Below are 18895 nucleotides of genomic sequence, written 5' to 3'. Positions count from 1 at the left end.
TTACAACAGAAGCACTGAAATCTCAGCTTATTTTCTATTATTTTATGGGAGGAAAGAAAATGTGTTCGATTCCCCCATCAACACAGTCAGTGTTGATGAGGGAGAGCTATTGTGTTCTGATGGTGGGGGGGAGCCTTTCCGGCTGACAGAACACAATGATTACTGCTAGCAGCTATAGCCATCAGTAGTAATCAAATGTAAATAAATCCGACAGGATGGTTGTACACAAGTCGATCAATGGATCGACTTGTGTGCAATCAGCCTGTTCATAACATGGATCAAATGGATATCTGGCTTAACTCCCCTGACGGTATTCCCGAGTGTAGCTTGGGGTAAAGTTTCAGTACCACAAGCGGTAACCTCGAGCTACACTCGGGAATACCATAAGGTGCTGCTCTGGGCTCCCTCGATCACTTACCTTGTCCTGCGCTCCCGTGATGTCCCTCCTTCAGTGTCCCCAGCAACGTCCTCCGGCAGATGCCGGCATCTGTCATCTGGGTTCCGTCCCCTGCGAGCGTCGGGACGTACAGGGGACGGAATGGCAGGAAATTTGAAAATGACAAAAAGTGACATTCACTAAAATCACTAAAATCACATAGTAAAACATTACTGTATCAAACCATTTCACATACATTTTGTCCCGAGTGCTTTGTCCTGTGCCCTGCCTGCATTTTTACTGTTCTTTCTGCCTGGAAACTGAGAAACGTCCATGGTGTCCAAAAAGCATCCCTTTAGGTCAAAAGCGGTTTTAGACCAGCTAGAGAACAGCGATAGTAAATCAGAACCACTTACAGAATTGAGTGATAATGATTAGTGGGGAAATTCGTCATTAGACACTGAAAATGATTTTGCGACTTTGCTCAGTGATGTGCGAGCTTGGCGCTGTTTTTCAAATTTCAGTGTTTTTGGTTTGATTACATTATTGAATTAAATTTATTATTATTATATTATTATTTTTAAATTATAATTTATGATTTCGTGTTTCAAATTGTAACATACTGGGGATGTTTACTAGACTCTTGTTCGGACAGATTTCAGAGAGTTATTCCTAAAAATTACAGGCCTACAATAAAAAAAATACATATTTCCATGTAAAAAAATGTACCGCTTTGAGCGCAGAAATATGGACATAATCAGACCGCTAGGGAGGTTAAGCATTATAAGATAGCAACCAACTGAAACCCAATAAAATACAGGTTTTTATTGTTATCTTTTTGTTATCTTTGAGATGGCTTGATCTGGAAAGATCAGGAATGACTAGTTTAAAGTTTTTACTGCTTGTTATGAATATTTGAATTCTTTCTTTAGTCTGGGTACAAGTGCACTTTAGGTAACAAGAAGATGTGGAGCAATTGAAATTAAATCTTTATTCAGAAAGAAGATAGATAAATAAGACAATGCCTAAACATTATTATTATTTACGGGGTGGAAAATAACTGCATTTTAATTCACACAATTTATCCTTCACATAGATAGGTAGGTATTGTTCCTCCCCTTATACAATGCTTAAAGTGATACTAAATCTTACTTTTGTTATTTAATTTAAAATAGATGTTATGCTTACCTGCTCTGTGCAAGGATATTGCACAGAGCTGTGATTTACCTCCTTTTTTTCCATCCCCCACCAGCACTGTTTCCTTCTCTCCTGTGGATGCCCCTCAGAAAGAGGTGGCTGACCCCACACTAAATCTTGTTCAAAATACAGCCAAGCAAAAAAATTTCAAATACTTTGTATGGAATTGGTACAATATTTAGCTGTCTTTTATCTGTGAAATAAATACAAAAACTGTTTTTTATTCAAAAGCTGTCTGTTGCCCCTCCTGTTCCAAATGTTGCATACTAAAAGTGCTTAAACAGTTTTAACCCCCCAAAAATGTAATATATTGCAGTTTACCAAATCTTTGATGTGGTGGCTTTGTTTGTTTCTTTTTTTTAGGCTTTTTCCTTTTATTTCACCTGATGATTTAGATAGCCAATAACATTCTTTCTGTCTTAGGGTGTCTGCATTCTGGATGACGTAGTAAAGCAGACATTTTTGTCACTATGGGGGAGGGTGTTTTTAGACTAGCAGTTTAGGTGTACTTGACTAAGAAACTGAAGCTGAACTCCAGCTAACACAATATAAGCAGTTAAAGCAAACAGTTTTTTACTTCAATGATAAAGGTTTTACATAAATTATTAGATGCTGACCAGTGGTGTATCATCCATGGGTGCAGGGTGTTCACTGCTCATGGGCCCCGAGGGTTGGGGAGGCCCACGGTGCTGTGAACACCCTGCACCCATGGATGGATGAGATGTATCAGGAGCAAAGTGGGGGATGATCGATGCAGCAGAGGGGACAGTTACAAGCAGTGATCTCCCTCTATGACTTTCAATGAAGCAGCTGGAAGTCACAGGAGGGAGAGGAGGAGATCAGCTTCCATCTGCTTCATTGAAAGCCATACAGGGAGATCACTGCTTGTAACTGTCCCCTTCGCTACACCGATCATCCCTGACTGTGCATTGGATTTCCCATCTGGGCCGCCCTGTGTGCTCCTCAGGCACCCCGCAGGTCTCTGATGCCTCATCTTTCTGAGAGTGCCCAGCCCCTCCACCCATCCTCCACAACAATGGCAGAGAAGAGATCCTGGATCTGCTCTGCCTCCCCATGGCCCACACGCTAGTCCATGCAGCTTCTGAAAAGTGGAAATTGTGAATATACCAGTAGGCCGGGAACCATCCATGTGAGTCCTTCCATCCTTTCCTTCCTTCCTTCCTTCCTTCCTTCCTTCCTTCCATTCTTCCTTCCTTCCTCCCTTTATTTCTTCCTCCATCCATTACCTCCCTCCCTTTTCTTCCTTCTTTCCTTCCTTCCTTTCCTTTCTTCCTTCCTTCCTTCCTTACTTCCTTCCCTTTATTCCTCCATCTCCTCTTTTCCTTCCTTCTTTCCCTCCCCTTCCTTCCTTCCTTCCTTCCTCCCTTTGTTTCTTTACTTTCTTTCCTTGCTCCATCTCCTCCCTTCCTTCCTTCTTTCCTTCTTCCTCTCCTTTCCTTCCTTTCTTCCTTCCTTCCTTCTCTTCATTCCTCCATCTCCTCCTTTCCTTCCTTCTTTCCTCCCTCCCCTCTTTTTTTGCTTCCTTCCATCCTTTCTTTCCTCCCTCCATCCCCTCCCTTCCTTCTTTCCCGCCTCTTCTCCTTTCTTTCCTTCTTTGTTTCCTTACTTCCTTCCTCTCTTCCTTTCTTCCTTCCTCTATCCCCTTCCTCCCTTTCTTTCTCTTTCTTTCTCTTTCTTTCTTTTTTAAAAAATTATATAATAATAATAAAAAATTCTGACACCCATGCCATTGCTTTACTTACACCATCCACTGGCCACCCAAAAGCATTTTGAAAAGAATGATAAAAATAATAAAACACTAAATTGTAAAAAAAAATCATAAAATTGTAAAATCATAATAATAATAATAGAAATAAAGAACTACTGACATCATCCACTGCCCTATTTAGTGCAATTTAAACCACACCCACTTTTCACTGTGCCTTGCTTTGCGTGCCGCATTTTTTCTTTATCACTTCCTGGGGCCCACATTTGATCTTGCATACAAGCCCACTGATTTCATGATACATCCCTGACACTGAGCATTGTAAGCACCCTTGTTCGTGTTAAATTGTTTGTTTCAACCCTCTACCTGCTACTTTGTAAGGACAGTTTAGTTTGTTAAAGCAGTATTAAACCCAAAGCAAACATGGATTATAATGCAGCTTACCAGTTCTTAGATGTGATGACTGTATTGGTTTCCTTTTAAGGTTTTATTTTTTGTTTTCTATTTTCATCTGGAGAGCCAGCCAGCAAGTCTGATGTTTTTCAACAGAAAAGCTCATTTGCATTCACAGGGATGAGACAGACCGTTTAACTCCTCTTCTACCAGGTTGACAATGCTGCTGCCCAATTCTGTCCCCTGTGCTCATTCATCCAGAGTGGTGTCTGTATAATACAGGAGGTACATTATTGGCCAGATCACCAGGTGAAAACAGAGGGGAAAAGCCTAAACAAAGAAAACTAAAACAGTCACTGCATCTGATGATTGATAAGCTGCAATATATTAAGTTTGTTTTGGGGTTTAATACTACTTTAATGTAAGCTGAAAAATAACAGATTTACTGGCAGATAAAAGTAAAGGAAAAAAAATGAAAAAAAGAAAACTAATTCAGCTACCACATCTAAAAATTGGTGAGCTGCAATTTAAAAGAATGCTTTAAATCCTGTGTTTGTAGTTTATACAACATTTTTCTGGCATTTTTTGTTAAATATTTGTACTGTATTTCTAAAGGAACATCTTCATGTGGACTACTCTAACCGCTTCAATGACTATAAAATCTGTGCAAATATTTCCAGCTGATGTCTCTGAAATAATAAACTCTAGTTTTTATTTCATGATAAAACCTTCCCAGTATCTGCCCCTGAAATATCAGCCTAGTAAAAATGATGACATGCACAGAGTTGGCACAATATTTCTGGCTTTTTAAATTTCATGATAAAACCTGCCTCATCTCTCTCTTTTCAATTGCAGCCTAGTAAAATCATTTACCTAATGTTCAGTGAATCTGTACAATATTTCTGGCTGTTGCCTCTGAAATAATAAACTCTATTTACTTCAAGATAAAAGCTGCCTTGTTTCTCTTTTTTACATTGCTACCCAATCAAGCTTTTATGCTCTCCAGACACTGTACCATATGTGTGGTTATTGTCTCTTAAGTATGGCACTATTATTTTTATTTTAGTATCAAATCTGCCTCATCTCTGGATTGTGGGGTTGTGGTTTTGAAGTGTTTTTGTGCACACTATTTTAACACTTCATTAACATTTTTAAATAATACAGTGTGGTACTGAAAAAACAAAGATTGCAAGCTATATTATAAACTGTTTTATTTGAATCTAAGGGCTTTAGCTTTACCTTTTGGAAGAGTGAAAATCCTCTTAACTTATAGATCTGTTGTGGCTTCTTTTTCCCTCGGTCAATTGAGGCCTATTACTGCTCGATAAAAAAAAACAGGTACCATTGCAATACCTACCTAAAGAAGCCTTTTATTTAGGTTAATGTTAATCAGGGCTGTCAGGGTCGTCGGCCATGGAGGCAGATCTGGTCCGTACAGGCATTGGCTCCTATTGCTGTCTACCAATCAATATTATTGCACAGAGCAACAGTTGAACCGATGGAGGAGGACCACTAGAGAATTGAGGTGAATCAAGATCTTTTAGGATAACAATCCAGTCTACCCACAGTTCATATAAGGGACACAGGCTGTATATGACCTCACTTAATGATTTGGTCATATTTACAAGGTGGGAGCACAACTGGTGAAGGTGCATGAGTGGTTGTTTTGCTAATACACCAGAGGTGAATCAAGCAGCAGCTGATCTGTTCACATCATTTGAAAGAGCAAAATATCATGGATGTTACATGGACATTGGGTTACATTTTGGAAGAGTTGTATGATTTTGGAAGCTTTGTATATACACATTTGTTTGCTCAGTGGAGCACGGCAATAGTTTTGTATTTAATAAGTATTGGCACATTTGTATGGGTATGTGTATGGTGCAAGTGATATGCTATTATTCCCTTAGATTGGCACTAATAGTTATTAAGAGACCTTAGCAGCTAACAAGACTTCATCTTTTATTATTGATGATAGCCTTCTGCTCTTGGATATATCACCCTAGATATAAATCTAGTTGGCTTTTCCAAAGAAAGATTTCTAATATTGCTTTGGCGTTATAACAGTGATCAAGGAGTAGCCACCTTTTACTCTAATCTGAACAGAATGCATGAAAATAACTTCCATTTTCATATTTTTTATTCAATAGCTTTTCTAAACATGGCATGAATAAATATAGATCAACAAGATAATTTTAGACATTGTTGTTTGTGTTATGTTATCTCAAATTGTAACATTGGTTTTGTGCTGCTGTTTTAGCATTATTCCTTCCAAAGATGTTCAAGCTGTGGCGTGTCTCCTTTATATGTTGTCTTCTCATCCAAGCTCATTGTGTTAGTAGTGCTAAAAGTAAGGGAGCTGTACTACGACTGGCTAAAGGAGCATTAAATGATGGTAAGATAAACCTTTTCATATTTACTCTCTAAAAGAAAATTTTACTATGGGGTTAACGTAATAAAGGAAGAGAGGCTGTTCAGTGAAAAAAATGAATGTTCACTTTGAAAAATGTATGTTCAGCATGTTTAATGTTCAAGAAGTCAATATTTGCATTGGGGTTTCTAAGCCCTACAGTACACCCTAGAGTACCTGTTACTATTATTTAGATCTTGCTTTATAATACCATAGGTGAGATCCTCCACACATCAAATATGGACCAACAGCTTTCTTTCATTTACACTGTCCTTTGGAGTACACGCAGACCTTCTTCTATATAAGTACTCATTAAAACTCTTAACAGGGAATTCTTACACTGCAGTTTTAAACGCTCACAACAGATGAACAGGAGAACCCCCAATCCCATACATTTCCCATAGATCTTTAACTATAGGTCTACTTTTTAAGTTAACCGTAGGTTGTAACAAAGATACGAAACAGAAGAGTTAAAGTGAATCTAAAGCAGGGTTCTCCAAACTGCGGCCCTTGCTATCCCTTGGAACACTTTACCTTCCAATGATATGTAGCACTATTCCTCCCATTGACACCAACAATATGGCACTATTTCTCTTCCACTGATACCAATGAAGGGGTACTATTTTTTCCTACTAATGCCAATGATGAGGAACTCCTCCTCCTACTGACCACCAGCCCTGAAGCTATCTTATATTCTCACTGATGCTGGGCCCAAGGCATTTTTTACCCCCACTGGCCACAATCTGGCCTCCCTAAAGTCCGAAGGACAGCAAAATGGCCCTTTGTTTGAAAAGTTTGGAGACCCCTGTTCTAAAGGAAAGAATTAAAAAAACGTCATACTTACTTGCTCTGTGCAATGGTTTTGCACAGACCACCCATTAACAAGCCTCTTCCTATGGGGGCAACCGAGCAGACTCCGTGGGGTTTATTTACTAAAGCTGGAGAGTCCAAAATCAGACTCCCTTCTGCATAGAAACCAATCAGCTTCTAACCTCAGCTTGTTCAATGAAGCTTTGGCAATGAAACCTGGAAGCTGATTGGTTTCTATGCAGAAGGGAGTCTGATTTTGGACTCTCCAAATTTAGTAAATAAACCCCTGTGTGTCCATTCACACAGCTCGCCCCCCTGGCTCTCTCCTCATTGGCTCACTGGCTGTGATTGACAGCAGCAGGAGCCAATGACTCCTGCTGTTCTGTAAGCCAATGAGGAGAGAGAGACCCAGGAGAGTGGCTGCCCTCCCACAGTGCTGGATCGAGATCAGGCTCAGGTAAGTATTAAATGGAGCTGGGGGGGAGCTGCACCCATAAGGTTGTTTACCCTAATGCATAGAATGCATTTAATGCCTTTAGAACCCATTAATCTATCAATAAATATAGAGATTTGACCTCCAAATCAGACAGGTTCAGACAGCTTATATTTTAGTGCTGTATGGGTGATCATATAGGAAATGATCACTTAGCAAGTGATTGCATATAGTGATAAAAGCATCATACTTTCATCCTATATACAGTAGATATTATGTAAAATCCGCTTCTTTCTCATACACAGGTCAGAGATTATTATGTCAAAATTCTTTTTTGATAATTAAAATATGTGTAGTAGCATTAGCGTGTGCACAGCTGAATCTTTAAAGCTTTTCAATATCCTGGATTATAATTATACCAACCTTTTTTAAAGTAACTATTAAAACGTCATATATTATTTAAGCTGTCAAAAACAAACTAGGTGTCCAACATACAGAACATGTATTGACACAAAATAAAACTCTCTCAATAAGGAAATCTGTATTAGGGATAAGAAATTAGACATATTTGTACTGATACTAAAGGAGTTGAGAATATGAACACAACAAACAGCCTTTTCCTACATTGGCACACCTGCAGACTGGATCTTGAACTGAGCTGCGTACGTATAATGACAGGATTTGATTGACAGCAGCAGGAGCCAGTGGCTCATGCTACTGCCCCTGAACAAATAGAGAGGAGAGAGCTACTGCAGATGGACACAGTGATGGATCAAAATAGGACTCAGGCAAGTATAAAGGGGGGTGTGGGGGGGTGATAAAAACCCTGGGACATTTTTTACCTTAACGGAGGGAATGCATTAGGCTTTAGAACCACTATAAACTTCAGGTTTTAATTAAAAAGAATATATTTGAAAAACATATTTTACAGGTAAACGTCACATTAAAGAAAAATGTTTTGCTGACTTCCTGCTAGTTGTCTGGCTCTTATGCTGACCCACTAGTACCAATACCTTCTCAGTCATGAACCTGAAATAAATATGTAGATCAGGATGTAATATGTAGTATGTAGTGCTGATATGTGTACTTCTTTCAGGTTAGTGATTTAAAATATTAAAACCAACTTGAAAACTAGCTGTTGACAGCAATGACAACCTTCATGTTTCTCTGAGCAGTATTCCTTGAAAGATTGTTTTACTAAGATTTAAATTAGGTTCTCCATTAAAGTATATGCCTAGGCAAAAAAAAAACAAAACATATTTAGTGCTTCTCTGCAATACATTTCCCAATGTTGCCGACCGCATCACTTAGATGCTCTTCTGGGTGATTAGACACAGCACAAGCTAATCAGTGGGTCCCAACCAATGATTGACTACCAGGACCCAGTGATCAGTGAAAAGGCTGTAAACAATACAGAGCTCTGCCGTGTTAGCGGGGATGCGCTGGTTTTTGTTTCCCTGCAAAGCAGGGAACGAAAACCGGCTCATCCCCTAGTAAAGCACCATACTGTACACACAAAGCACTGTTATTATTTATTTATTTTAGGTACTTATATAGTGCTGTCAATTTACGCAGCTCTTTACACATATATATTAAACATTCACATCAGTCCCTAACCCTCAAGGGGTGTACAATCTAAGGTCCCTAACTTACATTCAACGTAGATACATGCCTTTGGTAATATTGTTGTTGTTACTTTATGGTCTTTTCAATACCAATAAAAATGCTTTCAAATTGAAAAAAAATCCTAACAGGCTAAAACTTCCATACTTCATATCCACAATGAACTATAACTATTTTAGCGTTGTGTAGGCTTTAAACAGTTTTCTCAATTATGCTTTACTATTCCATGTGTTTTTTTAAATAATATTTATTAAGGACTTTATGGAGAGAATTCTGCAAAAGTCTTATGCAGGCGTTAATTGATCTTCATTAACAATGTTGATATCTAAGTTTGGGTCGAATTACAGCAGGCTGAACAGATCAGCAGTTTCTGGCACTTACAACTGTATATTTAAATTTAAATAAAGCATTCTGTAACTAGAAAAGCTACACTTTCTGGGTTAATTGTGTGAAGTGTTCTTGCCTCCACCAGTAGTCTACAACTGCAGTGGGTGGAGTAGCTTTTGTCACTCTGCTGCCTGCTCACACACCTGGGTTCCTATGGCAACTCACTCTACAGCAAGGGCAGAGAAGAGCGATTAAAAACAAACTGCTTCAACTTGCTCACTTCACTGGCGGTTGCCATCTTCAAACGGTTGTAGTTTAAACATTATAAATCCTATACCAAATAGCTTTATATTGTGAGAATCACCAGACCTACATTTTGATGCATAGTATGTCTCTGAAATATTAAAAATGAAGGCACAGTTGCAGTTTAGAAATTGCCCTTCAAATTTGAGGTGGCTAGAGTGCAGTTTCAATGAATGTCAATGGGCAGCGTGAGTTGCAAACAAATGGTCATATTTTGAAAACTATCAGGACTATGGCTTAGCCGTGGACATTTTTTTGTGGCAGCAGGGATAGCTGAACGTTTTGATATAAGATTTGTGTAGGTGGGCTTGAAAATGAGGGAGTGATGGCAGTTTAGAAATCATGCCCTGATTTTTCAGCTCACACTCTAGCTTTTGTCAGCTCCCACTCTAGTTTTGAACATTCTGCCATTCATTCCTATGGGACCAATTTCACCACAAAAATGCCAATATTTTGTGAACCATTTGGCGAAACGTTCCACAAAGTAATAGCAAACCAATTGGGAACAATCCGCACGTTTCGGTATATTACTGTCTATGTAGTGTAAAAACTGTGGGAGGAGTTAGGGTGGTAAATTTTACTATAATAATAAGAATATATATGTGAGATAACAGGAAGTGGTCTGCCATGCAAGAACACTTAATAAAAATATTAATGTAAGCACCAAAAAACTGGTAAAAGGTTTCTTACTGACTCTTCAGTAAGATATCTGTACTTAAAATTCAGTGTCTTCTCTCCTCATGCTTACCAATATGAGAGGGTTTCTCTCATCCTGTTTTAATTATTTTTAAATTGTGATCAAAATAAAACCAAATAAAGTAGACTTGTTAAAATAAAACATGGGCAAGTAGATCGCTTTCTTTTAAAAAGTCAATGGGATACAAACCTTTAACATTTTTCCATTACCCATTTTATTTGATCATTGAGTGATGAATATGAGGGAAGGGAATTGTTTTTTTCTTCTTTTTCATATTGTTTTCTTCCTATAGAAGAATAAAGCTTTTTAAATCAGAGCAACCAATATACATTTCTACTTGCATTAAAATGTTATTAAACATAAGAATCAATTACATGTTTTACTTTTCTTAATTTTTCAGCTGTTTCTGGACAAATGAAAGGAAAGACTTCCCAAAACAATATGAAAGTCCCATCGGGTAGTGGTGGTGGGGACCTGGTGGGAGGTCTGGTTGGTGGGCTTCTGGGTGGTGGAGGAGGAGGTGGTGGTGGACTTTTGGGTGGAGTCTTGGGAGGTGGACAAGGGGGTGGATTATTAGGTGGTGTGCTTGGTGGAGGGGGTGGTGGTGGTCTTTTGGGGGGAGTACTTGGTGGCGGTGGTGGCCGTGGTGGTGGTGGAGGACTTCTTGGTGGTCTTCTTGGAGGCCTTCTTGGTGGTGGTGGTGGTGGTGGTGGAGGAGGAGGAGGAGGAGGTGGCAGTGGTCCAGGTCCTCACAATAATGGTGGCATCCTAGGAAATGGAGGATTACTGGGAGGACTGCTTGGAGAAGGAGGCCTTCTTGGAATACTTGGCAATGGAGGGATCCTAAACACAGTCCAGGGGATAACTGGGTAAGACATATACACCAGAGCTATATTGTTGCTTTCCTACAATTCATGTGTATTTATATTGAAAATATAAATTTAGAATACAATCACAAATCTACAAGAGGCAACTAAACTTAATACAATGTTTTATGTAACAATGTAACTCTATCCTCAATGCTGAGGTCAGAAAATATAGCTGGCTCTTCTTATGCCTTTAGCAGCCCCTGTTACCTTAAGGCAGGCAGGCCTACTGGTATCTGATTGCCCTCAGGTCTTAGTACACAATGCTCTCATTTCTGTCCTGATGGCAGAGGGATGGAGTGAAGGAAACAGAAAAGAGTACCTGTGTTTTCAAGATGGTCAGGCATGGGTAGAAGAGCTACAGGAGAGTATTTATACAAAATCCAAAGATTGGTGGTGGTCTGGGCAGGCAGCATTAGACAGCATTATCCAGAGAAAATCTAAGATCGGGACAGGCCACAGCATAATGCAAAAATGGTTGAGATCGGGGTAGGCAGCAGACAAGCATAGTCCTGAAACAATCTGAGGTCAAAGGCAGCCAGTGATTTAAAGGGTAGCCCAAATTCCAGGCAAGGGGACAGCAACTGGAGAATCCAAAAGTAGGACAAGGCAGACAGGAATTAACTGGGCAAGGCATGGGACAGGAGATAGGTAGCTGGATGCTATCACAAGCCCAGAGAAGCAAATGAGGGGAGAAATCCAAAGGCGGTGAGTGTGTGGCCATAGGCAAAGAAATTTACAGGAATCTAGGCAGACAGAACTGATAATCTGCCTAGTAAGGAGGATGCTTTTGGAAGCTGCTACTGGCCAATTAAATCAGAAGGGGTATTGTTACTATTGCTGAACAACAGAAGTGTGGGCAAGGCTGAGAGTGGCTGGGCTAATGGCTGCAGAGGAGCAGCTCATGCTCCTAATATGCATTTTTTTTTCAAGGGAAGAGGCAGCAAAGTATAGTAAGAAAAAAATCTTTGCGCTTACCCAAATAGTGTATAAAGTAATAATACAAAGTGATGACAAAAAGTGAACTGCTGCTACTACCTTCCTGAATACCAGAATAAATCTTACACCAAATTGATCACACGTGTAAGAGGCAGCAAACTGTGCGGTTGCTAGCTGTCACACCCAATGCCACCAAGAACTTCAGCCCCCATTGATGACTGGCAACCAATTTGAGTGGTTCCCCATCATGTGATCACTATGTCAGACATGACATATGTATCACATGCAAACTAAAAGTTTTATTGACAAAATATTGGTTTGAGTCTAAAGAGGTGACTGCAGCCTGTATATATGTGTATCTGTTTAATAATTGTCTGATACAATTATAGCATAAAAATAAATATGTACATATTTAAGTGTCTGTGTGTGCATGTACACATTTTTCTACTTGTCAGCCTAAACAGAAAAGAAACATTTTTAGTAAGGTGTTGTACCAAAAGAATCCTTATATGTCCCTAAAATGTAAAAATTATGTAGGAGTGAAAATTAGTCACAGGTATATGCTAATGAACACATGTGAGCACTGCAAAATTTGCTGTAAGCATCTAGTCTTTAATACATACAGTACATACATACATACTAATATCCCAATAATTTGTATACTTTGTCTTGTCAGTTTAGTTTCCCTTTTTTTTCAGTTCCATTACATTGCAAATGAATCTGTAATATTTTGAATCAGTTGTTCTGCAATATAATTTATTTTATTTATAACAGCCTAAGAATTATAGACCTTACACTTCCACAAGTTTCTTTACGACTCCTGCCAGGAATTGGTGTTCATCTTAATTTATACACAAAAGTGGCTATTAATGGTAACAGGTAAGAGCAGCAGTTTATGTTTTATATTAACTATGAACTATAATCTTATAATTTTTACTAATGAACATCAGTTTAGTCTACAAATATACATTATAGCAGGGACAGAGAGGCACCTGGAGTATTTGACACACAGGATAGATAATATTTTAATATTATTAATATTTATATTACCCACATTGGTGGTCAGTGAAGATGTTTCCTACTTACATTTTTGGTTAATGAAAAAAATGTGTCTGCCTACACTAGATAGGTCATTGGAGAAGTGCCCCAATACATTAATTCTCAGTAAAGTGCTTTCTCGTGTTTTGGGTCAACTAAGAAGTGCCCTCTTACATTGGTGATCAGTGGGAAAAGAGCCGACTTATATTTATCGACACTGGAAGGAAAATACCTCCATATTGGTGATTATTGAGAAGAATGCCCCTAGCGCTGGTGATATGGGGAAAAAAGCCATGTTATCTTTGCGATGAGTGGTGGAAGAAGGGCTTCCTTACCTTGGTGGTCAAGTAGAGGAAGAGTGTCCCTGAAGGTTAATGAGAAGAATTCCCTTTATACTACAGGTCAATGAAAAGAATGACCTGTTATATTGGCAGGGCCAGTGCTAGACTATTTTGCACCATAGGCAAGACCAGTTGATTCCCCCCCCCCCAAAAAAAAAAAAAATTGACATGTAGTTCTACTTCACAAATCCCCCCAATCCTGTCTCCTAGCACAAATCCCCCTTAATCTCTCCTCCTGGCACAGCTCCCTCCAAGTGATCCTTCCCAGCACAAATTCTTCCTCTCCTGCCATATTCCATGAACAATGAGCAGCGATGGATCGATCTTCTGCCTGATGGTGCCTACTTAGATGTAGCATCAACACCAGTTATCAAAGCCAAAAACATGGGGCTTCTCCTTCTGTTTCTCAGGGAAGTATGCAAAGACACTAATGACCATGTTGGCTGTCTGTAAATGGGAACAATCTTTCTACTGATCACCAAGATAAAGAAACAGTCTCCCAATGTAAGGGAGCACAGACTATCACTGTAATGTACTTTTTTCACTAACTACCAGTATAACAATTGAGGAAAATGGAAAGAGAGGGCTGGTCCATAGTTTTTTTTACTGGTATTGTTATCTTAAAGTATTAATGTTGGTGTAAATTATCTGGTTCCTGGGCAGGAGGCTTCTACACCACAGAGGATCTTCACAGTCTTCTTGGCTTGTAGTATAATACAAAAAGAGTTGAAATTGAAGCGCCACACCACTGGTAAGAGGTCCAGATACAACTTTATCCCTTTGAAGGTCGGGGTACAATGAGAAAAGTATCCAATTTGTTTCGGGGTATACGTGCTCCCTTCATCAGGGCTTGACTGGCAACAAAGTGAACAAACCAGAAGTGAACTAGACCTACAATGGTATTTTCTCCATTGTGAATTAAAAGCCTAATCAGCAGCTTGTTTGGCAAGATTTATTGATTATTTCAGGGATTTCTGCATGATTAAAAAAACATTAACTAAGCCTATTCTAAATCAGCCACATTCATATGGAAGCAGTAAAATTCCACAAGTAGTGACATTTTTGTATGGGATGTAATTTTTCTGCAATAACAAGATTCTCAGTTCAGAATTTTTTAAAGCCTTTTAGGAATCCTTGATATCTTGGTTGAAGTAAATATCACAGCCAGAACCAGACTAACGCAGGAGACATCAGGAGTTCCTCGTTTGGTTATTGAGGACTGTCAAGCACTTTTGGGTGGTATAAATATTCGACTACTAAGGGGGTGAGTGGCAACAATCCTTATATTTTGGCATTAACCTTTAAGCACCCAAATGACTATATAAACAATGTATTAATGACCATGTAAACAATGTATCCCTAGACTGCTATCAGGGATTTTGGATGGACTTGTCAGAAATCTTCTTCAAGGCGTTTTACCAGGATTGGTAAGACTCTGGTCTGGACCATAACTATTAAATAGTAAATAGTTTTGTGGGCCTCTCTGAACTTGTTTTAGCTAGCCGGCTTGCACGTCCCTAGCAGGGGCGGACTGACCATTTGGAAACTCTGGCACTGCCCCAGGGCTTGGGGTCAGTAGGGGGCCCCATGAGATGCCCCTGGTACCTTTTTCAGAGGCTTTTTTGAGTTTGGGCAAGGACACAGGGGCCCCATGATCCCCTATTGTCCAGGGGCCCCATGAGTTGTCAGTCTGCCCTTGGTCCCTACTAAGGGCTAGAACATACAAAGGAGCAATATTGACCCTGGGGTCTTATAAAGGCATGTACTGTAACAAGCTGGTTCCTCCTTAAAAAAGAAACTCACCACAATGCAATTTATGTAGATAGCCACGGTTACACTTTATTCTAGCCACCAGTTTTCTCTTTCCTGAATATTTCTTATTAAAATGTGTCATAAGATCATATTTCTTGGATGTACTTGCAATGCGAGTCTCATGAGTTATTGATAAAGCTTTTCTAATTTAATTTCACAAAAACACTAGGTTTTTTTATTATGTCACACATTGTTAATGCTTCCAAATTTAGGTAGGTCCACTTCATCCCAGATTACCAAGGCCGAGGCTCACAGTGAGTGGGGAGGGTTTCAAGGAAATGTGTGGGTAGCTGAATAGGTACTAATAGGGTTTTGGTTTATAGTTGTTTGTCTTCAGTTTTGGACAAAGTATGGAAGTAATAAAACCTTTGTTAGATTTTTATTGCTGTATGTGTCCCTGCTGGAGTCTTCGCTATGTGTCTGGGTGACCACTCTACTGAAACAGGAAGTGATTGATAATCCAATATTTTACAAGTGTCTCTTTAACTGGATGAGAAGGGATATCTTGTTCTGGTGACAATTGTCTAGGAGCAGATTTCGCCTTATTTTGGAGATATTTCCTTACTTTCTGTTTTGTCTCTAGAGGAAAGAGTGAAGGCAAATCTTCCCAATAGGCATGGCATCAAAAATATACCTCACATGGGTTTTAAACATTCCCTACTATATACATAAAAAAAGTTTTGGCTTTAGATGGCTTTAACTTTAAGTTTGAAATCTTTGTATTGTAACAGACAAAAAAAATTACTGATTTTCTTCTACAGCTATGTCCGGTGTTGAACATAGTGCTAGACTTGACCAATGGCCTTCTACTGTCAGTGAACTGTAAGTTATCTACTGTATGTGAAGAAACATTACTGCAAAAATCAAATTAATATGATGATGTTATTAGCGTGAAGGACGTGGCAGAATGTGAGATTGCTGGACAACATTTTACATTACAGAGATCACGACTTTACTAAAGATCCCACAGACTGGATCTATTAAGGCAGTGGTCTCCAAACTACTGCCCGGAGGCCGGATGCGACCCTTTGCTTGCCCTTATCTGCCCCTTGGGGCACTTTTACTCCCACTGAAACAAGATAGTATTCCTCTCACTGACACCAACAAGGGAGCATAATTCCTGCTACTGACATCAACAACAGGCACTATTCCTTCCATTTATACCAACAATTGGGCACTATTCCTCTCGCTGAAACAAACCATGAGGCACTATTCCTCCCACTGACACTAACAATGGGGCACCATGCTTCCCACTGACACCAGCTGGGGCACTATTCCTCCAACTTAAACCAAGTATAGGGCACTATTCCTCCAAACTGATGCCAAAGATGCATTGTGTATTCCCAATGACATAGGACAATTTCTACTTCCCAATGGCCACAGTCCGGCCCCCCTAAAGTCTGAAAGCCAGTAAGCTGGCATTTTGTTTAGAAAGTTTGGAGACCCTTGTATTAAGTAAAAGATTCAGAGGAGATCTGAAGGATGTGTTTATATAAAATCTGTCAGCTAATTATTAGGCCCAAGCACTGTTGCCTGATGAGAAGGGGGTAGAAGTGTAAAATGTACAACTTTGTGTAAGCTCTATGTGATGGAGCTTACACGTGGTTTGGACTTCTAGTTTCGACTTATTGAGAAAGCACAAGTGAGGTACATTAGAAACAGATATTTTTTCATGAACCATATGCCACTCTCATAGACAGAGGCTCTTGAATTCAAAGGGTTGTGACTCTACTGGCTTAGGGCAACATTATAATTTAATTTAAATAGGATACCTTTCTTTACTAGAAATTAGTAGATGGGTCTATGGAATTTATCTGACATTGATAGAAGGAATTTTTTCTCATAGTGAGGTTTTTTTGGCAGCTTTCATATAAGGTATATGATTTGCATTATTCATTTTGAAGTCAAATATAATTTTTTGGTGTACTATTAATATGAAAGAGGCTAGCTAATGAAAATAATTTTATCAGGGTATATTGAATCTATGGTATGTGCACTATATGGTTATGAATATATGTAACTGTGCTTTGGGAGGGGTTTCATGTAAGATGACCCCAATCTTGCAGCCATTGCATCCCAAATGCTGTAGCAGCATGTGAATAACAGGGGACTCCAAGTCTCCACTAAGTGGCAGTTCTTACATTTAAGGACTTAATGTTCTTAACAATTTAGTGCCTCCATCTAAGGGTCTAAAAATGCAGCGCTAAAATATGAATAATAAAGTGATAAGTGATATGTAAAGTGCAAAGGTTGTGCGCTATAAGGTGAAATCAACGTGATGTTTTGTTCAAGACAGTATATGAGACAAGGTGACAATGGCGTATTATCTCATAAAGAGAAGTTATGTAACATAAATGCACAATTTAAACACATAAGTCCACAGCAAAAAAATTTAAACATTCACATCAATAATTCAGAATCTGGGGGTACAAATCCCTCTTATTAAACTTGTGTAGACAATAATAAGGTGCTCGTGACTTCCATGGTATGGAAAAAGAGGTGTGCTTGCATTTCTGAAGAAAAACAGGGTGAAAGTGATTCAGTGGCCAAGCATGTCTCCTGATCTGAACCCAATCAAACACTTATGGGGAATTCTGAAGAAAAGAAGTTGAGCATCATTCTCCATCTAGCATCCAGGCTCTAAAAGAGGTCATTCTTAAAGAATGGAAAAAGATACATGTTGCAATATGTCACCAACTTGTTCATTCCATGCCTAGAAGACTTGGTGCTGTCCTTAGAAATCAGGGAGGTCATACAAAAAAATAGATGTAGTAGTTTTTGTTGTGGGGTGTAACTATTTTTATATCAACAAATTTGAGAAAAACTGAAGATTTTGTAACCTAAGTTATATTATTAACCTTACTTTCATGTAATGAGCTAAAAAACTCAGTTTTGTAAAAACATTTTGGAATATATATATATATATATACACATATATATCAACAAAAATTAAAGGAACACTTTTTAATCAGAGTATAGCATCAAGTCAATTAAACTCCTGGGATATTGATCTGGTCAGTTAAGTAGCAGAGGGGGTTGTTAATCAGTTTCAGCTGCTTTGGTGTTACTGAAATTAACAACAGGTGCACTAGATGGGCAACAATGAGACAGTCCCCAAAACAGGAATGGTTTTACAGTTGAAGGCCACTGACAATTTTTTCCCTACTCAACTTTTCTGTTTTTCACTAGTTTTGCATTTGGCTAGGGTCAGTGTCACAACTGGTAGCATGAGACGATACCTGGACCCTGCAGAGGTTGCACAGGCAGTTCAACTCCTCCAGGATGGCACACCAGTACGTGCCATTGCCAGAAGGTTTGCTGTGTCCCCCAGCACAGTGTCAAGAGCATGGAGGAGATTCCAGGAGACAGACAGTTACTCTAGGAGAGCTGAGCAGGGCCGTAGAAGGTCCTTAACCCATCAACAGGACAGGTATCTGCTTCTTTGTGCAAGGAGGAACAGGATGAGCACTGCCAGAGACCTACAAAATGACCTGCAGCAGGCCACTGGTATGAATGTCTCTGACCACACAATCAGAAACAGACTTCATGAGGGTGGCCTGAGGGCCTGATGTCCTCTGGTGGGCCCTGTGCTCACTGCCCAGAA

General features: G+C 39.3%; 2 protein-coding genes across 2 annotated transcripts in view; both read left to right on the top strand.

Moving 5' to 3' along the window:
• LOC149465842 (uncharacterized) overlaps nt 1-1356 on the top strand; it is a 72517-nt gene extending 71161 nt beyond the window's left edge. The window contains exon 9 of the mRNA XM_089673459.1: nt 1309-1356. Within this exon, the coding sequence (XP_089529585.1) occupies nt 1309-1356 (48 nt within the window). The remainder of the gene's footprint in view (nt 1-1308) is intronic.
• Nucleotides 1357-5969: 4613 nt separating this feature from the next.
• The window catches only part of LOC149465841 (BPI fold-containing family B member 4-like), a 45509-nt gene continuing 32583 nt past the window's right edge, over nt 5970-18895 (top strand). Inside the window, exons 1-6 of the mRNA XM_089673444.1 lie at nt 5970-6087; nt 10696-11164; nt 12875-12979; nt 14600-14743; nt 14843-14906; nt 16053-16113. Of these exons, the coding sequence (XP_089529570.1) occupies nt 5970-6087; nt 10696-11164; nt 12875-12979; nt 14600-14743; nt 14843-14906; nt 16053-16113 (961 nt within the window). The remainder of the gene's footprint in view (nt 6088-10695; nt 11165-12874; nt 12980-14599; nt 14744-14842; nt 14907-16052; nt 16114-18895) is intronic.

The sequence above is a fragment of the Staurois parvus genome, unplaced genomic scaffold (assembly GCF_062004578.1).
Source record: "Staurois parvus isolate SC_StPar_1 unplaced genomic scaffold, SC_StPar_1.0 ptg000137l, whole genome shotgun sequence".
Classification (NCBI taxonomy): domain Eukaryota; kingdom Metazoa; phylum Chordata; class Amphibia; order Anura; family Ranidae; genus Staurois; species Staurois parvus.
The sequence above is the reverse complement of the archived record's forward strand: the minus strand, read 5'-3'. Positions and strand labels throughout refer to the sequence as shown.